Raw genomic sequence first — 24,677 nt, forward strand, 5'->3', positions numbered from 1 at the left:
GTGTCAACAACCTCTTTCTCTCTCTCTATTTATATATTTATATATATATATATATATATATATATATATATATATATAAAAATCATATCATGTGATTAGTGTGTGAATCAAGTACATGAAGCCATAAACCATTGCTGCTGTAGATAAGGGCTTGCAGCTTTCATATTAGGTTTGTGGTCAGGTTGGGGGGGGTTTTCCTGTGTGAGAAAGTGAACTGAGGTGTTGGATATGGCAATAAATATTTTTGTTTTTGGCTGCATTGCAAACTCAAAAGCTTACAAAGTCCTCCCTTGACATTAGAATCACTATACAGTGTGCTGTGTGTCATAACTAGCTGTTTGTCTTTGCATTTTGTTGTAACTAAACAAATCTGTCAACATCACAGCTGGCATTACCACATCCTGACTTACTTCTCTTTTGAAGTAGCCAGTAGATGACTTTGTCTAACTACTGTAAAAGCAAATGTTACAGTCTTGCACTCAGATTCAATAGTGCTTGGTTAGTTACAACATTTTTGTAATTCTGCCTCTGTACACCACCATAGTGGACTTTAAACCAAACAGGATGTGACTGAGGTTAAGACTTTCGGCTTTAATTCAAAGGCTTTAACAGCCGTTTTTAGAAAAATGCCAGGATAAATGAAAATTGTTACAAATATAAGGATTGCTTTCAATAATTGGGTCAAAATCCTTTGCAGTCATTGACTGTTCTGAACTCCAGAACCTCTGGACATCACCACACACTGTGTCCCCTTCCTTGAGATGTTGCAGCCACTTGCAGTTGGTGGTTGTTTGTGTTCTCTGCCTCATGAAGAGTTTTTTTTAATAACCAAGACAGATCATCCACTGCGCTGTAGCTATGAATCTGTGGTCTTTGAGGCCTTTTTTAGTGATGATGACCCTACCAATGCATGCCTTCTATTAAAGAATGTAGCATCTTGTTGATCTGGCCACTCCTAAAGTTTTGCCGTTTCTCTGATAGGTTGTTTTTACTTTTTATCCCAATGATGACCCTCATAACAGCTACCAAAGGAAAGTTCAACTTTCAGTTGGATTCGCATGTAATCATTTTTCAGTTTAAATTTTCACGAAATAAAGCAATGAAACTACTCATAAGTCAGTTGTCCACATATTTTTGAGCCTCTGAAAATGGGGGACTAAGTATGAAAAATGGCTGTAATTCCTAAACAGTTTGATGCAATACTTTTGTTAAACCCCCTTGACTATAAAGCTGAGCAAACTGCATCTCAACTGCATCTTGAGTGTTTGATTGTCCAAATATTAATGGACTTAACTGTATGGTTGTAGTCCAATCCCAGTTGGTATCACTCTAAGTTGCAAAAGTTTAAGAAATGAATCAACATTAAATTCAGAAATGTCTTTTTGTTTGTTTTGTGTGAGGTACATAACAGCATTTCATAATGCTTTTTACTTCTCTTTATTTACATTAAAATGGTAAACCACACTGGACCATTTTCTTATTGACAACATTTCACTTGAAATGTCAAATGCAAAGTGCAGAGTGCATTTAGAAAAGGAGGAAGTAACCAGCCCTGTGGTTCTGTGCACTGACATGTGTTTGCAGTAACCTCCTGTTTCTGACAGAGCACACATAAGACTGTATGCAAAGTGGACGGTGGTTTCTTGCAACACACACACACACACACACACACACACACACACACACACACACACACACACACACACACACACACACACACACACACACACACACACAGAGGCTCACAAACGATTCACTTTCAGAACCTTAACTTCCACCGAAAGCTGGCACACACACACACGGACATAAGCATATGTGCACACGCAGTTGGGCAGAAACCGTTTCTGTTCAGACACAGAGCTTTTTCCTGTGTCCTGTGACACAGTGAACCCTGCCGCTACTGGATATAATGTGATGTACTGCAGAGGACGCACACGACAGAGCACTTGGCATCCAGATCTTTAATGACTACGGCGCAAGTAAGTCCTTTAATGAATGATGAACTCTCTGGCTTGGGACTTTGTCTTTTTTCATGATATTGTTTCCATTGTGCCATTCTTCCTTTCTTAATGGTTAAATAGTTATGCAGGATTTGTGCTTTTTAAATGCTTTAGCCTCCTGAGACCTGAGCTCCTGTTTGTGATGGATTTTTTATTTCTCCTATATTTGTGATTAGATGGACCTGATATGTATATAAATTAAGCTTCCTCTTTGATCAGGAAGTTGGTTTTTACATACTTTCATGGGAAAAAAATGTCCTCAGATGTGGACAATGGGATTATTTTATAGCATAACACAAGAAAAACAACATGACTTAGTAGAATGTATAAAACACTACTGAGCAGAATAAAGTATAAGGTTTAGCAAAGTCAAAATGTAATGTCTCCATACTGTATGTGGACGCAGGGTCTCAGGAGGTTAAATACTTAATTTTACTTTGCCTTACTAACATGCTAGGTGTGTGATGTAGCCGCTTTGTTTTTAGTCTTGTTTCATGTTAAGCTCACCTGAGAACATGCAAGCCTTTACAATACAGTAAACCAGACGGTTTTTATAGCCATGTGTTTTCTTATTCTCTTTTCTTCATTGCATACATTTCACTTCCACTTACTCTTCATCTCTATTTTTCTAATTCAGTCTAATCTCTCTAATTCTAATATGTCTTGTACTTTTTTTTATTCCCTTTCCTCTTCTGTTTAGGATGGCTACCACAGTAAACCAGAGCACAGTATCCCCAAACACAACTTCAATGATGACTATAGCCTCAACAAATGACAAGCCACTGAATAACACCAGTTACCACATAGCCCTCTTGGTCATCTACTCTGTGGTTCTGATCTGTGGGACAATTAGCCTGAGCCTGATGATGCGCATCATGAAATCCAGCACAACTTCCACCATGTCAATCGCTGTACTCAACCTGATCTTTACCCACTTCATCTTCCTGCTAACGGTTCCCTTCAGAATCTACTATTATGCAACTAATGAATGGACCATGCGCTATGGGTGGTGTAAAATAGTCAGCAGCATGATCCATATCCACATGTATATGTCTTTTGTCCTCTATGTGATTATCCTCATCTCCCGCCTGTTGACATTCTACCACAGAGCTTGCCACGTAGCATCCTTTCAGAGGATACACGCGATCTTTATCAGTGTTTTGGTGTGGATTATTCTGCTGATCGCAGTCCCTTGCATCATCCATTATAAATATGGTGATTTTAAAAATGGATCTCGCACTGAGAACAACACTTGCTTCCAGTTTGGAAAAAACATAGAATCTGCCAAGGTGTTCAACTACATCACAAGCATACTGATTATAGTCATTGCCACTGTGTTGACAGGCTTCCAAGGCAATGTTCTCTGGGTTTTATACAGGACGCACCGGGAGGGATGCACCTCTCAACAGGAGTTTGGGGCTCAGCTGAAGAGTCTTTGCTTTGCGCTAATCATGGTCATCTGCTTCATTCCCTACCACATTTTCCGGCTGTATTACTTAGAACACATAGCTGACTTACAGAGTTTAAACGAAATGCTTCTGAGCTTAACCACTTTTAACTGTTTGGACATGCTTACTTTCTTGGGGACGCGGACCTGCAACATATGCTTCTCAGGAAAAGTTGGATAAATGCTGCTGGTGCTGTGAGTGTGTTTCCTTCACTTTTCTTTAATGTCTGTCGGTGATTTTGGTTCAGTTCCATAAATCCAGGTGATCTAATCTGAGAGTAATAGTTCAAAATCACATGAGAACAAATCATTTAAAAAAAATAAGATAAAATGAAGGAAAACAAATATATATTGCATGTGAAATAAAAGGTTCAACTTTCAGGTTTTAACAATCAATCAATATTTCAATATAAAATGTCAATCTTGACCGTAGGATTTATAGTCAGATAAAATATTATTCCCTTAGTGGTTGTTGTCTCGACATATTTGGCTATGTTTTCAGAATACTTTTTTAATTATCTTGAAAAACAAAACAAAAAACTCACCGATCACTGACAGACATCCTTATCTCTGCTTATATATATATATATATATATATATATATATATATATATATATATATATATATATATATATATATATATATATATATATATACATATATATATATATATATATACATATATATATATATATATATATATACATACATATATATATATATATATATATATATATATATATATATATATATATATATATATATATATATATATATATATATATATATATATATATATGTATATATATATATATATATGTATATATATATATATATATATATATACACACACGCACACACACGCATATATATATGCGTGTGTGTGTGTGCAAACTGTGCTTTTATTTATGAAAGTGTTGTTTGGTTTTCTTTCATTATGAAGGCACTCTTGCCATCTGCTGGTCTCTGTTTATAATGCAAAGGCTTCATGCTTGGAATTCGTAATCTTAGATTATGAAATTGGAGGTTGTAGCATATTTTATCTGTAACTTCATGTAACAGGACTGTAAGTGGAAATGTATACTTTTGACTGTATTTGCACTTAACTATTAACCCCTGTGTACACGGCCAAATTGTTAAGCTTCACTGCTGAGAAGAGAAATAAATGTCTAAAATCGTTATGTCTCCCCCATGATTTTGTGAAACATTACCTCAACCCTTTTTGGATCTCATACTTTCTGCCCTCAGAGGGTGGTGTTGGAGGGCCTGCCTGATACACACACACACACACACACACACACACCTGGTGAGCTTTTTCTTTTCGGTTTTATGGTGCTGGGTTACTGTTTAACATCCCCACCCTAGTTTGAGTTTGTTTAGTAAATCGATCTAATGACAGAGCTATGGTGGCGCCATCCAATGTGTCGCTTTGTGAATTATAGGCAGCTCAGCTCTCCAACCTTCCTTTTTAATGTGATTGAACACCTTTGCCATTTTCCCATGCTCAATGTCACTTAGTCCAGTGGCACACTGAGTAGCAGAGGGCTGCTCACTGTCAGAGTACAACGGTACACCTGGATAAATGCACATCCCAGACAGAAACAGAAACACAGGTAAGCCAGATTTTTCTTTTTAAGTACATTGTCGCTGATATGCAAGCGTTTATGTCAGAATAAGAAAGAGTAAAAACATTACGACGTGTTGTTGTTGTTTCTGTAGAGGGAGCAACGCTTACCTTTGGTAGTTTTTCAAGGAAGTTTGCGAATGTCTTCTCTTAAATCACGTGGTTTTGTATTATGGTGGCAATGGTTGGAATTCTTGTCCGCACAAACTGCACCTGCTGCTATGTCGTGTATCCAGAGTTCTGAACCTGGAGACATTTTGTGAAACAGATAAGAAATATTAACTTTGTCACACAGGCTGTGCTGCAAAGGTCATGTGATAACCCATTTCATGTGCAGGAAGACGGTGTTCCATTCATATCCTTTTTTTCTTTCACTACCATCATAATGTATTTAATGTCCAACAGAGTGGTTTAATTTCTATAATAAGCACTTGTATAATACACTGAAGTGAAAGAGGCTCAAAAGTTTTTCTCTTTCTTTTTTAATATCTGCAAGAACATGCAGTGTTTGATCACATGTAACTAACCTTCTTGGCTTTGGCCAAAACAATAGAGTACATACAATACACACTCACACAGGAGCAGAAAAACAGTCAAACCTTGGTTAATTTTTGAGTGAAGACTGTTTTGTTGAGGCATTCCCAGAGTTGTTGATTGACTTTTGAGGCTGTGTGTGATGTTGTATTGGTCTGGCTTATATCGCGCAGGTTGTCATGTTAACCCTAAACCTCTAAACCGCATTGTCTAAACCCACAGGATCTACTTAAGCCGAATCACTGATATGGTATCCATTCATTTTTTCTGAGCTTGCATAGAACCCTTGAATGAGAGTTGTAGAACCATAGTTAACTATTTATTCCATGTTTCTGTTTTCTTGCATGTGGTGGTTTTAAAACTGGACAACATGGAACAACACATAAAAAGAACAAATATTCCTTTAAAGATGTACAGTCTTAAGGGTGAATGCCATTTTACTTAACTGCGTATCACGCTGTTGCCAGAGTATCAGGAAGTCAGGGTTTACAAGTCAGTTAGGTGGCTGATTATCATCTGTGACGATTAAAACCTAGTCTAAATAAAGGCGACAGTATTATGGTCAGTTCACACAGATATAGCTCTTAGCTCTGGGTTTTATGACTATGAAGGGCTTTTGGTTGCTAAGCAGATGCAAGCTTTCTCAGTTATGTCCTGCAATAAGTGCCAATAACTTTTTTAGTATTTTAACTTTAAATTCACTTTAAGGTTAAATTGCATCTATATTGCTTTTATTTATTTATTTTTTCAATGTATGTGAGAGATGAACAAAATTAACACTCTACTTTAAAATGTCATGAGCACCTGATCAGCCTCTCTGTCTGAAATATTGTAGCGTCCTTAGTACGAATCAAAAAGTGCTTTCTTAAATACTGAAAATTTTAAAAAAGAGGGGGAAAGCTCAAAGGCACTCATGATTATAAAAATAAAGACCTCAGCTGCTGTTGTTGCTCTTGTGAGTGGAAGGTGAAGCTTTTAGCCTGTTCTGGATTAAAGATTTTTAATTTTGAGTGAACATTGGCTTTTGTTCTGTCTAAAAGCACAGTTTGTATATTAAACTGTAATCACATGAGAACCTTTAACACATTTACCCCTGTGCCTTTATTCTTACAGCCCTATATTCTACTTCCTATTTCTACCACAGTGATAATAAAGACTAATTGGCATTTGTAAGGACAAAATTATTCTTCTTCCCTGTCCACAAGCATGATGAGTCAGGAGTCCTGACCTTGCTACATGGTTAAAATGTAATCTCTCTATGATCTCTCTATCACCTCTCTCTCTCTCGCTCTCTCTTTTACCACCTATGATTCCAATATTATAAAAATATATATCTGTTACCATGTAACCAAGTATTAATAGCATTTTCACTCACGTGTGATCTACAATATTGAGCCTACAGTGACAATACCATACCTGCTCACATATGCTGAACTCTTCTGATTGACCCGTTCCTTGCTGATTTAGGGCATCAAATGTCCTATAATACTGGCTCTTATCATTTACAGCCTTCACAGCACAATGCCCCAAGCTGATTACCTGATTTAAATGGGTGGGACATTTTAATGGATTTTATAACATCCCTGCCCTAAAAGAGGGGAGGCATGCTGACACCTTGTCACCTTTTAGTTTTGATTGTCACTTTTAAAATCCCCTGCCTCTCTTCACCATACATTTATTTTCATTACATTTATTTTTTTTTAGTAAAAGAAAATGAGTTAAATTACCTAAATGTAAGAACAGTCTGAAAATGATTTTTAATCTTATTCATTAAAAATATTGATACGAACTGATGTGAAGCCATGTACCACTGGCTTCATTGTAATAAATAAAGCAAAAAGAAATTAAATGCAGTGGTCAGTGAGGATGTTGTTGGTGATGTTTACAGTCAACACTCAGTTCATTAAAAATATGCAGAATAAAGAGTTAAAAACAGTAGATGAGCTCGTGGGGTGTGTATGTGGACGCCTGAATGGAAACTATCAGTGTTTTCTACTTCGCTGAGGTGGTGGTGCTATTACTTCACCATTGATTAGATTAGAAAACCTGGAAAGGACACACACATGCATGCCCATAAAAGCACACGCACACACACACGTGCACACACACACACACACACACACAGTCAGATGCACATTCATACATGTTTGTGTCTGTAACTACAGATGCCCCGTTGTGCACATGTGCACTTAATGTGCGATCTTTTCATCAAAATCTGATTAAATCTATAGCAATGCAAAAAAAAAAAAAGGTATAATAAAAGGCAGAGAAGGGAAGGGAAATATCTCTTTTGTAACTATCTATTCATCCCTGTGATAAGTGTGAGAGAGAAGGACAGATAAGTAAAGTGTAAGAAGGTGAGAAGAGCCCCAGCTCCTCCCCTCTCCTTGTTCAGAGCCCAATCAGATGGGATTATGGGTCTTTTATGTCAGGGATCTCCCTTGTTATTCCTGCAAGAATTAGATTAAACAGGGACAGAACGATAGAGAAGAGAAGAGAAGAGAAGAGAAGAGAAGAGAAGAGAAGAGAAGAGAAGAGAACAGAAGAGAAGAGAAGAGAAGAGAAGAGAAGAGAAGAGAAGAGAAGAGAAGAGAAGAGAAGAGAAGAATGAAGTATCCTCCTACTCCTGAGAGTAAATCTCTGTTAGATATGGAAGTAGCCAACTACTGTGAAGGCCTGGATCCTTCATACAACACACTGGGCTTTGAGCATGCAGAGGTACTCTATGTAGGAAGAGGTAAGTGTGTACAAATACAGACACAAACATGCACACAAAAACACACAAGACAAAGAGACACAGATACATTAAAAGATAGGCCACGCACTGACATACTTATCAGGACCTTCAGAATGATTTAATATGGACAGACATGGGAGATAGGTATAATTCTCCATTATCCTTACAAGGAAGCAGATTCACTAGACACTCACTGATGCAGTTAAGTGAGTGGAGCTGGAGGCAAATGGCTTGCTATTTACAGAAAGGAGGTAAATATGTTTTTTGGTGTGTTTGATATGTTCAAATTCACTGCTGGAGGAAACTCTGACTGACATTTTAGTCCTGACCAATAGTGTGCATGTGTGTGTCTTGCTTGACAATAATTATGTAAAATAAATTTCACTTGCCCGTTGTTGCTTCTGCGTGTATATGCAATAGAGGAAACATGTGTTGTTAAGGAAATTAAAAGGCTGGGTTACGGTTTGAAGGGGATTAAATAAATGATAACCAAATTGTTCAGTCAGGAACTGCACGAATGAAGATATTTTACTGAACAGGAAGCACCCATCTCTGCGACACACAGGTGTTACCTCAGCACGGAGGCAAAATTAGTCAAACATTGACTGTAGGCACTCATTGACTCATTTCAGAATGGCACTGCCTGGTGTGGGACCAAAGGAATTGTGCGCAGTAGGAATATAAATGTATGTGTGTGTTGATGCATCTTGAGCTTTTACATCAACAGCGTGGTCAAAGAAGGTTCTATTCAGCAGACTTTAACAGATCAATTTACAAGGAGGCAGCAATGTCGGTTATGGTTTCAATTACTGCGACGATGCTGATGCTGGTGATAATGACAGAGATTATGTTGATGATGACCATAAAGACATAAAAGTAGGAATAAAAACAATGACAATCATGTTTTGTCATTAACAACAATCTCTGGTAATAGCTGATGTCCTCCTACACAATATACAACACATACTACAGAAGTATCAGCAGTATTATGGGTATTATATTCTATATTTTGCTGTGAGCACCTTTGACCAGGGTGGATCAATTAACAGCAGCTATTGCAATTTTTTAAATTTTTTAAATTTTGTTTTTTTTGGGGGGGTGGGGGTGGGGTTGTTAATTTGGATATTTTGTTATTCTTGGAGTAAGACTTCATGTAGTGACTAATTAACTAAACATGTTTCAACTTAACTGGTCCCCCAGAAGCACTACACTCTGGTGAGAAGTGAAAGGAAAAAACAGAGGATGTAGCAGGTCTTATGGTGAAGGGGCATTTTGCTAACCTACTTTGAGTTCGCTTGTTCCCTCAGGGATAACAGTCGCTACAAAATCACCTTTAATCCTATGATTATATCCTGATCATAGTGGCCGCTTTCATCTTCGCAGAGCTGCCATCCACCCGGCATCAGTGGCCACTGAATGGTTTGATAAGTCTGAAAATCATGTGAATCATATACTGTAGCCTTTGCTACACCCACATGGTTATGGGAGTTTTTTGGGCCGATGTGTCTAACTCTCCACCATCATCATAACATGCACTGAGTGAATGTCTTTTGGAAGAATGGTGTTCAAGAGCCACTTGTACAATCATTGACAAAGCACTTTGAAGCTGTTCTGGTCTTACTGGCCCAACACCTTACCAAGACAGTTAAATTGCTTGCAAATTTGTCACTCAATATTAAAAAAAACTGACATTGCAAAATGCTGCAATGCATTATGTAACACACTAAAAATCAAAATTAAGGAGATTAAAAATAAATCACAACTTTGACAGTGTAGAGATTCAGCAAATTTGGCTGCAATTAGATGAGTGCACAGAGCACTGGACAGCTGTATTATCACAGGTTGCTTATAGAACATGTGCACTGAAATCACTACTACATTTTGTAGGGTATTTGAGATTGCACCAGTGTGTGTGAAATATGCAGATGTATGAGACTGTTCCTTCAAACTTTTGACTAGTACTGTATGTGCATGCATATGCATGTGTGTATGCATGTATCACCTGTGTGAGTGGTTTTCCTTTTGTGCTCCAGACAGCATGCCGACAGAGCCAAGCCTGCCTGGTCCAGATGGGGTCAGCAGTAACTGCGCGATCTGTGGAGATAAAGCCACAGGGAAACACTATGGAGCCTCCAGCTGTGACGGCTGCAAAGGCTTCTTCAGACGCTCTATACGCAAGAGCCACGTCTATACCTGCAGGTAGAGATTGCAAGGAAATACTGTGCAAGCATACAAATACTTAATATATGTATGCATGTGGAAACAGTTTACATAATCATCATAACATGCACCCTTGTAATAATTTGCAGATATACTGATAATTTACTTTTTGTTACAGTCTTGCATGCTTTATGGCCTCAAGGTATGTCACGATATATTAAGTCATAATTTTCTAGCTCTGATAACTGTATGTGTGTTCTGTAGGTTCAGCAGACAGTGCATAGTGGATAAAGATAAGAGGAACCAGTGTCGTTTCTGCAGGCTCAACAAATGCTTCAGGGCTGGAATGAAAAAAGAAGGTAGTGAAACCTCTTTTGAATGAGACACAAAGTTAAATTGTTACACCCAGATGTAGGGAGAAGAGACAGAGAGTGATATTTACAGAGCTTGTTAATTTTGCATTCAGTGCCATGAAGAAGTATTTTGCATATATGCCACACTTAAATGTTTCAGATCAAATCAGAAATTAATTAACTATCTGTGATTAGCCACTTTTCTTTGAAAGCTGAATTCAATTTCATGAGACTCACTCAGACCTGATTACTGCCAGACCTGTTGAAGTAATAAACAATCTCATCTGACAAAGTGGAGTAGGTTAAAAGTTCTCAAAAAGCAACGCAACACGTCACAATGTAAAGAAACAGAGGAGATGCAAAGTCATTAATATCTATCAGTCTGGAAATGGTTACAAAGACATTTTTAAAGCTCTGGGACTCCAGGAAACCACGGTGAGAGTCATTATCCAAATGGAAAAAAAAAAACTTGGTACAGTGGTGACCCTTCCCAGGAGTGGCCGTCCTACCAAACAACTCGACGACTCATCCAGGAGGTCATAAAAGAAACCAGAACAGCATCTAAAAAAAACTGCAGGCCTCGCTTGCCTCAGTTAAGGTCAGAGTTCAGGATTCAACAATAAGAAAGAGACTGGGCAAAAATGGCGTCCATGAGAGTTCCAAGGTGAAAACTACCGCTGACCAAAAAGAACACAAAGGCTCATCTCACATTTTTCAATAAACGTCTTGATGATCTCCAAGACCTGACGAGACAAAAGTTGAACTATTTGGAAGGTTTGCATCCCAAAAAGTTCAACTAATATAGCATTTCATTAAAAGAACGTCAAACCAACAGTCAAGCACGATGGTAGTGTGATGATCTGGAGCTGCTTTGCTGCCTCAGGACCTAGACAACATGCTGTAATTGAAACACAGCAGCAAATCTACGTCCATGCAGTGGCCTAGTCAAAGTCCAGACTTAAATCTGACTGAGATGCTTTGGTGTGACCTTAAACAGGCCGTTCATGCTCGGAAATCCTCCGATGTGGCTGGATTAAAATAATTCTGCAAAGAAGAGTGAGCCAAAATTCAAGACAAACGCTTGATTGCAGTCCTTGCTGCAGTCCTTCCACACAGGGTCAGGTAGGTTTGGGTAACTTTTTTCCTTTAATGAATGAAATCATCATTTACTTGGGTTATCTTTGTCCAATATTAAGATTAGTTTGATGATCTGAAATATTCAAGTGTGACAAATGTGCAAAAATAGAAGAAATGATGAAGGGGTAAATCCCTTTTCACATCACTGTGGATACATTATATACGTATAATGAGAGAACAGTGCGTTTTCTAATTAAGTTTACTGACACACTGCAGAATTAAAATGAGAGAAGGAAATACTTCTGTCAGAGATTCTGAAAACTTCTTCAAGATGGCTGAAATTGGCTCAGTCATAAAACAGGTGTTTACTTAGTGTGTGTTTGTATTTATGAGGGGTATAACCTTGGCTCAGAGGTTTACGACCCCTAATCATGTGTTATTTAAACATGTTGTTCTGGATTGTAACAGGTTAACGTTTCACCACTTTTGTTGATGACTGTACTGCTGTTTTTTTCCCCCCTAATTATTAACTGTCTTAGTGTATGCTGGTATCTCTTAACACTGATAAATAACTCGAGCAAACTCGTTTTTGCCATGTTTGTGTACTCCTGTTTATTTTACCAGTAGAGTGGAGGAGGTGCTGTCTCTTCCCTGTTCCTTTTGAGATCATTTCCTCTTTTATGCACACAACAACAATGGCTGTTATATATTAGCTGTACAGAATGAGAGAGATCGGATCAGCTCCCGAAGAAGTATCTCTGACCCCCAAGACCTTCCACCCATTACTCTTTTGGCCCAAGCAGAATCATTGTCCCAACAGGTGATAATCCCTTTATGAATTTCTTATTTAAAAAACTCATATATGTTTGTGTGTGTGTGTATATATGACTAAATTGCAGCTGCTCATTCCCACTTTCCTGCAGAGCACTACTCCGGCTGGAATAGCAGAATTATCAGAGCAGAAGTCAGCCACTGTGGGGGACATATGTGATTCTATGAGACAGCAATTATTGGTGTTGGTGGAATGGGCCAAATATATTCCTACTTTTGGAGAACTGCCACTGGATGACCAGGTAACAATGCTGTTCTGCATAAGGTCACTATGACATTTCTTCTTGCATATAATCATCGTCATGTGTAGAGTACTGCAGAAGACTTGTGCCACTCCTCATTTCTTAATATGTTGCTAAGAAAATGAGGAATAGGTGAGGCAATTTTATGCAATTCTAATAAGCTTGAAAGTTGATATTTGGTATGACCACCTTTGTTCTCCAGTACTGCCTGAAACCTCTTGGGCAAGCTTTTCTTTAAATAGTCCGTAAGCTTTTTGTTTGGGATCATTGTCATGCTGAAAAATGAAGCTTTTGCCAATCACATGCTTTCCAGCTAGTGGATCAAAATTTGACAGTTCTTTTCTGCATTCATAATACTGCTGAGTTTGACGAGGTCCCCAACACCACTGGCTGAAATGCAGCGCCAAACCATGACAGAGCCTCCACCTTGTGGAGACAGATGGCTGTAGACACTCAACTGCTGTCCTGACCTCCTCCGTACATACTGACAACTATTTGACTATATACTTTTGACTACAGACCTTCTTGATGGCCACCCATCCAGTGAGACTATTAGATGTATCAGCTGAGTGGCCAGATGCGTCTCTCAGGTCCTGCATCAGTTCTTTGCTGGATCTTTTTTCCTATTTCTTTAGGATATGACCTTTAGATACTGTGCAGATTTTTAGGCCTGATACTTCTTTTGTCCCCTCACTTGTCCAGATTCCTCAAAATTTTTTAAGGACTCACCATGCTGAGATATGCCAAGTTTTCGACAAGTATCTCTTTGAGAATCCTCTTGCAGGTGCAAAAATACAATTTCAAGCCTGTCAAACTGTGTTATCTTTGACATTTTTCATAAATTCAGCTAAAGAAATGGCAACAAATTACATGTTTTTGTGCTCGTAAAGTGTTTTTTGTTTTGTTTTTTTGTCAAATTATAGACACAACCTTTCTCTGAAAAGAAAGCCTGGAGAACTATTGCTCAAGACCACTTTAAAAAAAATTGCAAGCAAGTCTGGCTTTAGGGGTGGCTTAGGACTTTTGCTCAGCACTGTACTTATTATCTCACGTGTGATTTTGGAAACAAATCTTCAACAGTTTTAAGTGTGTGAAAGGGCTTGACAACAATATTTAAACGTAACCAATAAATGCCACGTTATTTTACACTAACATACACAGAACAGACTACAACGGCAAAAGAGGAGGTACTGTTACATTGTTTCTGTACTTCATCTGTGTGTGTTTGTCCATAGGTGAGCTTGCTTCGGGCTCATGCTGGTGAACACCTCTTGCTTGGGGTTGCCAAAAGGTCAATGGCATTCAAGGACTTCCTGATTTTAGGTAGAAACTGATGACTAGAATGGCATCTTTTTTTTATGTGTGGTGAAGTCCTGTGAACTGAGAATGATTAACTAAAGCTCACTGTTTCTTTGTGACTTTGCTTTTCGCTTGTAAATGACATTATTCATTATCAGTACATCATACTGTAAGCAACTACAAACACTCGAGCATAATTGCTGCATTATTATACAGTAATCTATTTACCATAGCCCACTGCCCTGCCTGAAATGCCTAAAAGGACATCAAGAAGTCTGCAAGTTTCTTTCAAGGAAACAAAAATCCCCCTTTGCCTCACAAGCACATACCATAGCGCCTCACCTCATACACACCCATGTTCAGTACCTACTTCATCTCAACACTGCCACCAACCATGCTCCCTGTGTCTGCAGGTAATGGCTGTGTGATTCACAGAGACAGTCCTGAAGCAGAGATCTGCAGGGTAGCCAACAGAGTCCTGGATGAGCTGGTGCAGCCCTTCCAGGATATCCAAATAGATGACAATGAGTATGCGGCACTCAAGGCTATTGTCTTCTTTGACCCAGGTAATAAATGTACATTTAGCTACTAAGACACAATGCATTCAGCTGGAAGCAATGCCAGGCTGCAGCAGATGAAAAATGACCTTTTTTTTTTTTTTTAACAGTATTATATATTAACTGCCTACCAGGTTAATTACTCATTTATTGGAGGTGCCGCAACGCACTCTAGCCCACTTTAAACCATGGATATATATAACATTTTTAGCTTGCCTTTTTTGCCAAGATAATCCTTCCATCCCCTCTTTACGTGTTCTTAACCTAGTGTGACCACAATCCCTGTCCCCAGGTTTTGTTACCTGTCCACCTTTTCTTTCCCCTTCACTAAATCCTTCATTTTTCCACTTCATGCCAAAGTTTGACTATAATCATTCCATCAGTTCCACTCATATCCGCAATTCCATCCTTGATCTTTCTGGTTTTATTTTATTTATTTATTTATTTGTCCTGTGCTGGCCTGTCCTTCAATCCTGTCCTATATCCCTTCCCCGCCTTAATGCAACCCCTCTTCCATGCTTTGCCTTCCATTCTGCAGATGCAAAGTCTTTACGGGATCCTTCGAAGATTAAGGCCATGCGTCTGCAGGTAGGTCAGCCATTTGACCTTTTCAGATTGTTGCAGGATAGCTGCTCTTAGTGGCTTATTTTTAATTTTCAGTTGTGTAAATAATTTGAATCTCGTTTCAAAAGCAACCTAATTTTTATCCTCAGAAAATATTTGTATTTTAATTTGTGCACATCTTCTATCAATATAATATGTCAGCAAGGACAAAAGTGCAGTTTGCTTATAATGATAGTGACCTGGCTCTGTGTTTGTGTGTGAGTGCAGGTTCAGATGAGTCTGGAAGACTACATTAATGATCGTCAGTATGACTCCAGGGGTCGTTTTGGAGAGCTGTTACTCCTGCTGCCCACCCTGCAGAGCATCACCTGGCAGATGATCGAACAGCTCCAGTTCATTAAGTTCTGCGGCCTGGCCAAGATAGACAACCTGTTGCACGAAATGCTTCTAGGGGGTGAGATTGGCTGATGTCTGTGCTTGTAAATCTGCCGAAAAACAAATGTGACCTTCAGCAATACCACCAAATGCTCCGTAGAAATTCCTCAGTGCAGAATTATGAAGCACTGCGGAAAATGAAAAGTATACTTGCTCTGCAAAGTTTTCTGGGATAGAGGAGGAGGTTAAAAAAAAAAAAGTTAAAGATTTTGCCCAAAGATAGTATAACTTTGTGCAATTCACATTTATATTAGGTTAAGCTGAAATAGAGTAAACTGGGTACACGAGATGCTGCTAGGGACATCTGCAAACAAATCTAAATGTATATAAATAAGGAAGTCTGAAGTTAAAGCTGCAGTGCATCAAATATATTCTCAGGAGGGCCATGACAGACAATTCAAGCTTGAGATGAGATGTGGAAATAAACTAAAAAGTCATCTCCAAAAATGTTTTCCAGTTTTCGCCATATATGCTTAAAAAAAACCCTCCAGAATATGACAACCCGACTTAAAAGTGCACAGAAATAGCTGCATTTGTTGTTATTTGCCAGCACGTTGTCAGAATGTGGAACTAAACCACACACAACACAACGATAACGGAAACTCTCAGGCTATTCAAATACTGTTAAGATAATATTATATTTAGCAATGAATATGATGAAGCATACAGATCTATTTATCCATTTGAAACTAAACTAGTTAAAAATATTAATAATTACTGTATGTGATGATGTTTCATTCAGATTGGCCTGCCTGTCAGGGAGGAGAGAAGGTACATATATACATACACTACAGTCATTATAGTAAAGGGTACATAATATAAACAATGGGGTGGCACATGGAGGCTCATGGTAAATAAAACAAAACTAAAACGCTTGAAAACGGGTTGAAAATTCAGTGAGCTATAATCATTTTAATGTGCACAGACGTCCTACCTCTATAAACACACATTTAAATAAAAAAATATGACTGCCCCGTAACTGTAACAGTACGGTGACTGCATTAAGCACAAGTTAATAAAATATAGTCTGGTTACAACAGTATATATGTTTAATTTTACTGAATGAGATACATAAATAACAGTATCTCTTTCGTTTACAGTTTGAAAAGTAAGGGAGTGGTAGGCCAGACTAGTGAGGTACATGAGGGGGAGTCCATCTTTCAAAATTGAATCTTTATTCTCATCTATTATTTAATGACTGTGTGTAATATTATTTAGCACTTCATAATTATACATGGTGCTCTGAGTAGGACTAAACACTTTCCCCTTTGACTTCCACCCATGGTTGCACTGACGTGACAACACAGTTTTAAGGGGGGCAACAAGGAGTGGCAATCAAATTTCAGGGGGGGGTGCTACCCCAGGTGCCCCCTTTATCCACACCCTGAATACAAAGCAGAGAGTGAAATAAAGTCAGATTAAAATTACTCTGGTTACAGCTTCATCACTGTGTGTTAAAGTCGATTTATGAGTGCCTGTGTTGGATTTTTAGGGCTTACATCAGAACCCACACACCTGCACCACTCAGCACACACCCAGCTGGCCCAGGACCCTTTGACTGGACACACGCTGGTCATCAGCACCATGCCTGCCTCTCACACTCCACAACTAGGTACGTTTCTGAGTACCAGCAATTAACATATGAAAAAAAATGCATGCAGTCGTGCAAACTGCGCGCACACACACGCACCCGCATACACTTATCTCATTTCAGTAAATGTGTGATCCAGTATGTGCCATATGCTTCCAATAACTTTGTTGAATGTTAGTTAATTAAAAAAGTAATTAATAACTATAACTACAAGTAAATCTGTAATCTACCGCGAATGTTTGGCTATACTTTCATTTAAAAATAACACCACCGATCCTACAAATGTCTCTCTGCCCTCGTTTATTTTCCCGCAGCCTCTCCAGACACTCCCATCCCATCGCCCCCGCAGGGTCCTGCACCGGAAATGTACAAACATTTTCCCCAGCCTGTTTGTCCTCCAGCAAGCCCTTCACCTCCTGCACAGAGAGACCCCTGACTCTTTCCTGCATTATGTCAACGAATCTGACAGCAGATCAGTTTCCTTGCCCCCTGTTCATTATCCAGGCATAGTATGAAAATGATGACAGAAATCTCTGTTCAACGTCAACAGTTTGACTTTCGTACCCCATGACTCCTGGAGTTCCTGCCACAATATCCTAAGTGGTTACGTGCAGCACTTTTGGGGCTCTATTTTCTTACAGTGGCAAAATGCAAAAGAAAAGCACAGTTTTTATGCAGTCTTTTTTTTAGCTGCGAGCCTGTGTGTGTGTGTGTGTGTGTGTGCCTGCCATTATTTACTTATTTCCTGGCACCAGAGTGTTTGGCAGCACAGGCTCTGGGTATCCTGATCAGGGGGTGCAGTGAAATATTGGTGCTCATTTTAGCACAAAATTGTTTTTGCCTTAAAAATATGCTCAGACCACGTCTTACCCAGAGTCATCACGCAGCAGCAAGAATGATACGTGTGTTTCCATAGCAGTCACTGATATGAGAGAGGGATTGTATTTAAGTTGCAACGATGGCACAGCAGCACTTTTATTATTCATTTAAATCTCCCAACTTGGCAGCGGGATCAGTCAACTAAAGGCATGTTCTGTGTTTTTCTGAGCATCACACTACAAAGCTATTTCTCAGAGATTTAACGGTGAAATCACGTCGAGTAATGCAGCCGTCCCCAGGATGAATCCCGAGCTCCATCAAAATATGTGCATATATATATGTAAAATACAAAAGTCCAAACTCAGTCTAAACTATGTCATATTACACAGTGTGAATATTTCATTTTGCCCTTTGGAATAATGTTTATATAAATATTTTCTCTTTTTGACTTCCATTCAACCTGCATGTTAAACAAATAAAACATGTTGCTGAAAACATTTTAAAACGAGCTCACACACGTGGATTCCAGAGTCTGACCCAAAAATCTGAAAAAGCTGTGAGGGATGGACTCCCACAGGGGTCCCGCAACTTTAATTTAATTTTATTTTTTGTGCTGATCAGAAGATAAACGCTCGCAGCACAAGACGGGACATCAAGTGTTCATTTAAAAAAATGACTTGAGGACAGTTTTTGTTTGATAAATGGGGACAGCTGACGAAAAAACAAGTAGCTTACATGAATGATTTATATCAGGATTTTTATTTTGGAGTTTTGGTGCCTTATGAATGAACTGTTGTCCGCTCTTTGTTTCACCTGTTGCTGCTTTCCTGACTTTCCTCCATTTGTGTTCTGTGCCAGAAAAATAGAGCCCTCAAAATTTAATATTCTTCTGCAAAACTGGGATAAATAAAGCAGGCTGTGCATCTTTTTGATCACTTACCATAATAACTGGATGAGGGTATTCGAGTCAGTAAGGGACCATTATTGCTTAGTGAGATGAAAGTGTTTTAAAAATGTAGTTTTTCTTTTAAATTTCTTACTTGGTTGGTTGGGTATATACAGCAATGTGCTCAGTCAGAAATGCACACAGAATATTATGTCTTGTAACTTTCTGAAAATATGTGAATGTACAAAATATATATTTTAATTATAAGTTTTATAAGAAAAAGCTACAGCAAAAAATAAAATAAAGCAAAATAACTGTCAAGATACTCAGGAAAAAAAAAAAAGGTGGCTATGAAATATTTTATACACCATTCTTGTCATGATGGCCGGGTGGATCGGACCCAAAGAGCAGAAACAGCAGTTCAACCAAACAAAATCCAAACGAGAGCCCGAGGAGTGAGTCTGGCGCTGCATGGAGGATCTGTAGGGAGAAAGAGAAAAAACTGCATTAACCAGGTCCAAAGAAAATATAGAGGAGGTGCGATTAAATGACTGATAGGTCTTACTGGTAGATTCTGGGCGTTATCCGTGAGGCAGGCTGATGGAGGCTGGAGAGGCAGTGGCTAAGAGACGCTGGCTCCGTGGAGCTGAGAAGGTCTGTAATTCCAGTGACAGGTGCACGAAAAGAAGCGAGCTGACGAACAGGAGGGGTTATTGTTACTGACAGGCAGGCAGGCAGGCAGGCAAGGATTTACGCACAAGAAGAAACAAGCAAGCCATGTTACCACCATGGTGGCTGTACAATCTGGCATTGAACCACCGTCTCAGCCACTCCTAAATACTCCAAGCCTAGATCGGTTTAACCAGCCACAGGTGTGCTCCTTGGCCCCCAGCCACAGGCTCCATCAAAAGGTGGACGGGAGTGGCCTGCCCACAGAACCACCTGAAACAAAGCAGAAACACACACACACACACACACACACACTCACCACACAGCCCGCCCCAAGCCATGACAGTTCTTTGGAATCTATTACACCTGGAAAGTGCTAACTGATAAACTATGCAAACAGAAAGTTAATCACAGTTGGAATTATAGTTTAAAAAAATCTCTGTTTTATATTTGATACTGAACCATGGCATACACATATGATACACATATATATACGCATACACATACAACTAACGCAATGAAATAGGCACATTCTTAATATACATGTATTCAGCAGCTAAATTATCCATATTAATAATATACTAGAGAAAGCGCTGCATCACAGTGATGACATTCCTGAGAAATGCAAAAAGAAATGTGTATAAACTGCGATATTTAACTTGCTGTGTGAAAGAAAACAGAAATCAAAGAGGTTTCTTGTTCAGTTCCTTGAATCAGCTGTATTTTTTTATGTTGGTTTGTGCTGATTATGTGTACATTTCTTAATTTATATGTTGATTAAAAGACAATGTTTAAGAAGTACTTGTGAAATAATTTGCCAGTTTGGGTTAACTGTGATGTTCATCATTACATTATAGTATGGCACAGTACTACCCTCTTGCTGTCAAGAGGGGAACTACAACAGGGTGCCAGATGTACTAATGTACTGTATATGTAATATATGAAATATTATGTGTCTGTGCATTCATTCATTTATTGTGTTTTGATAAAACAGATGAAAAAAAATGAAGTTTGACATGGGGGGAAAAAAATTGTGATTCCTTTCCAATTTATCTGTTTCTACAACCATGAAAAGTAATTCCAGCAGGTTTTTGCCAAATGGAAAAAAAGTAAAATTGACTTTTTTCATATTTGGAAAGGAAGACAATATAGACACAGAGATAATGACAAATTGACAGAAATATATTTCAATATGGTTTACCCACATTCAGCAATAGTGAGTGTGGCTTGTCTATTACTTCCCTCATGGAAGTCATCACGCTCCCCCATAGTTCCACTGGTGAGGGGTATACAGTTTGTATCCAAAGCTTTATTGGCAAGCTATTGAGACCACAACGCTGGACGATGCTGCTCATCTAAAAATCAAACTTGTTTCTCCTCGTTGTCCATCTGAGAAAACACATATTGAGCCAAACAGTGAAGCCAAACTCGAACGCAAAGCTGTAATTTACAATGAAACTAAGCTGAGCAGGCCAACTGTACTTTTAAATCTGTAATTTTGTTTATGTCCATCCACACACAATCATTTCATGGGGGTTTATGTGTACGTGTATGTGCGAGCGTTTGCGTGCAGTGGATGCAACCAGGGGATAAAGCCGAGAGCTCTTATTGTCTATATATTGTGGTGTGACTCAGAGAAAACATTCAGGTTATTTATGGCAGAGGAGATGATGTTGTCTAGAATCAACATGGCCAAATCCTCCTATCAACTCTATAATGGACAAGCTACCTGGCTTAGGTCAAAACAACACCACCTGCAATGGGAAGATGTGTGTATGTGCATATACAGTATGTGTGTGTATTCTCCCAGCTGCAATTTATTTAGAATCTGAGCGGGTGAGTGTGTGTACACTCCTATGTGTGTTTTTGGAAGTGTGAGTATGTGTGCGTACCTGGGGAGCTTTAATCAAAGGCCTATAGTGAGGAGATGTGGGGGCCCTGTCTCTCTCTCTTTTTCCTCAGATAAAACTGCGTGTTAGCATGCCAGTCACATATCTCATCTGAGACGCACTGCTCTCCTCCCCACACCTCACCGCGGCCCACACTGACAGCACGCTATTACACACCAGTATGATACTCACTCCACCTGAGGAGGGTGAGAAGAGGGAGAAACAAAGGGATGAAGAGGCAGATGGGAGGAGGAACAAAGGACGGATGCAACAGTTTTGGTCTTTATTAGCTGGATCTTAGTTTTACGTTTTAATTTTACAAGTAAGGTCCAAAGTTCTAAAGTGAGCCTTGATTCTAAGCAGATACTGATTAGCATCCGCTTTGCAGTAATTATTTCAAACTGCATTGTTATTTATTTATTGTATAAGCAACTTGGACCTGGACAGCAAAAAGTTAACCCCCCTTTTCTGATCTGTTCATCAAATAATAAGCCACACTGCCTCTTTCTCTTGTAAGCACTAGATGGCAGTACAGTTCTATTGTTTCCAAAGGGACACGTTGCTCTTTATTGGTTGTGTGCATATGCTTTCCCCTTCTTCTACCATCCAAATAAAAGATTAACAATAAAATAAAATGAAAGAATAATAATAAAAAAAGAGAAAACCAGATTAACAAATGCAACGAGCCACCTTCATTTAGCTGCAACATTTAAGATGTCACGTGGGATGTGTCAATCATTTTGTTTAATATTTCAAAGTGTGAAACACACTGACATGTTTATTTTTTTACCATTTACTGTTCATCTGCAGTTTCCCCAAAGTATTTATAGATCGATGCTTCAGGATTATTTAAGCATTAAAGATTTTTAAAGAGAGTGGGTTTCAGCATTTATTTTTTTTTAATGTAACTTTGCATTGGTGATTTCAAACTCTGACTTTGTTTTCCTCAGAAAATGACTGTAAAAATTTGCAGAGTCACACACTTTGGCTCAACACCATGCAGGAGAATATTGGTACAGTCTGAAATGAATGGCACGTGTCAGCGATCCGAGATTACAGCCGGAGATTGCAGACTATCATTCCTCACCAGTGCATTTACCCATAATTCCCCTCTGTCTCTAACATATCCGATGATTTCTCCTCTAGGAGACAAGGTGAGGCGGTATGAATCTGTGCCTCTAACTCTGGAATGAATTTAAAACCTCTCCTGAGTGATTTTCTGTGTCTCTGTCCCGCAACTATATATGTGTGTGGGTGTGGGTGTGTGTGTGTGTGTGTGTGTGTGTGTGTTGAATGCATGTGTGGTTTCTGATTATAGCACAGGATGGGTGAAGGGAAGGAAAATATAGCGACAGCTTCATTTCCAAAGCTGAGTTCACATAAATGAGGGATTAAAGCAAGCAAGAGGGTGAGGGTTCACCTCGGCCTTCAGTGACAGCTTTCCCTCCTTAAAATCACTCTTTTCCTCTCTGTCTGTCTCTCTCAGTCTCACCCTCCTTTCATCACCTCATATTCTTTACATCTTGTTCCTTCTTTAAGTTATTATCTATTTTGTCTTGTTGCTGTTCTCTTTGCCCACAGAGATAATCCACACGCAGATTTAAAATAGTGAACTGCTGGCTACACACAGAAACACACACAGTGAATTACACAGTCGCAGGGGTGCACCACATCACGATGATGGAGAACAGGTTAGGGTGATGAAATTAAGGGTTAGGGCCATGCATTTCTATGTGTATGTGCGTGCATGCATGGGGTTACATTAGGGAAATGAAAAGGGTTGGACTATTGATGGGTTCTGAGATGCAGACTTGTTAGAATAAAGGAATATAAAAAGGACAGGAGACAGAGGAGGTGACAGGGTGGATGATAAGATGAGTAGAGCAGGAATGAAAATGGTCCTCTGTAGCCTGAGATTACATAGGAAATGAGATTGGAGAGAGAGAGAGAGAAAGAGAGTGAATGAGAGTGCAGGGAGTGTACTGTAGAGGGAGAAAAAAAGGTAGCAGGGATTATGAGGGGAGTGAAGAATGGAGAAATATGGAGGCTCGTTCATGATGAACCATGGTAAAAGTCAAATGGAACAGACATGGTAGTGGTGTGAGAAGAGAAGAGAAGAGAAGAGAAGAGAAGAGAAGAGAAGAGAAGAGAAGAGAAGAGAAGAGAAGAGAAGAGAAGAGAAGAGAAGAGAAGAGAAGAGAAGAGAAGAGAAAAGGAAAGAGAAGAGAAGAGGTATTACAACTCAGGACGAATCAGCCCCACTCTGAATGATAAGTGTCTCGCACACTGCGGGTTATGGGAAGTTCACACAAACAAATGACTCCCATTTGCCAGAGGCGAGGGACACAATTGAGAAAGACGGGGCGAGAAAGAAAAGGGAGGAGAAAAGGGAGGAGGGGGGGGGGGGGGGGGGGGGGGACGACTGAATACTAGAGCCATGATTTCATATAACTCCATATGCATTTAGGAAATTCTTACCTTTTTACCCATCTAATGTTGTCCCGGGTTTGGAGCGGAAACTAAAGCGCCTTCAATCCAAAGAATATTAGGGACCCTGTAGTGAAGCGCAGTAGAAGTCTGCGCCTGGTATCTTAAATTATAGGGGCCTATGGACCTTGGTCAATAACGCTAAACGTACTGCAAATTGTAGCATGTAGGTGGGCTATGTTTTGCGCGATAAGAGGCAATATCAAACAGTAATAAAGATGCAGGAATGCTGCCCTTATTTATACACAATGTGGCATGGAATCAAAGCCAAGTATGGCTCTCTTTGATGTCATCACTGAAATATTTTTTAACCTTGTAGGCCAAAGAATCTGCACATCTTCACTCTAACCAAACAGGCCCACTTCCACATTACATTAGGTGCTTTCAGTTAAATTAGATGGTTTTGGAACCAAAGGAACCCCTTCTAAGCACACTGTCTTGCAGAACCAATGGCTTTAATGTGACAGGCCTGAAT

At 39.1% G+C, this 24,677-nt stretch overlaps 2 protein-coding genes across 3 annotated transcripts; both read left to right on the forward strand.

The window, feature by feature from the left end:
* Positions 1-1,799: 1,799 nt before the first annotated feature.
* On the forward strand, positions 1,800-3,999 carry gpr141 (G protein-coupled receptor 141). The gene is made up of 2 exons (XM_030756864.1): positions 1,800-1,979; positions 2,701-3,999. The coding sequence occupies exon 2, from the start codon at positions 2,702-2,704 to the stop codon at positions 3,626-3,628; it is 927 nt and encodes a 308-aa protein (XP_030612724.1). The 5' UTR covers positions 1,800-1,979; position 2,701; the 3' UTR covers positions 3,629-3,999.
* A 4,214-nt stretch (positions 4,000-8,213) lies between these two features.
* hnf4g (hepatocyte nuclear factor 4, gamma) lies at positions 8,214-18,711 on the forward strand. Of its 2 annotated transcripts, none has more exons than XM_030756863.1 (11): positions 8,214-8,347; positions 10,381-10,542; positions 10,768-10,862; positions 12,647-12,753; positions 12,857-13,006; positions 14,242-14,329; positions 14,719-14,871; positions 15,401-15,450; positions 15,694-15,880; positions 17,354-17,473; positions 17,767-18,711. In XM_030756863.1, the coding sequence occupies exons 1-11, from the start codon at positions 8,214-8,216 to the stop codon at positions 17,886-17,888; spliced, it is 1,368 nt and encodes a 455-aa protein (XP_030612723.1). In that variant the 3' UTR covers positions 17,889-18,711. The 2 variants fall into 2 exon arrangements, with proteins under 2 accessions (XP_030612723.1, XP_030612722.1); XM_030756862.1 differs by having other exon boundaries at positions 8,214-8,343; positions 10,377-10,542.
* The last annotated feature ends 5,966 nt before the right edge of the window (positions 18,712-24,677 follow it).

Source organism: Archocentrus centrarchus, chromosome 20 (genome assembly GCF_007364275.1).
Source record: "Archocentrus centrarchus isolate MPI-CPG fArcCen1 chromosome 20, fArcCen1, whole genome shotgun sequence".
NCBI classification, from domain to species: Eukaryota; Metazoa; Chordata; class Actinopteri; order Cichliformes; family Cichlidae; genus Archocentrus; species Archocentrus centrarchus.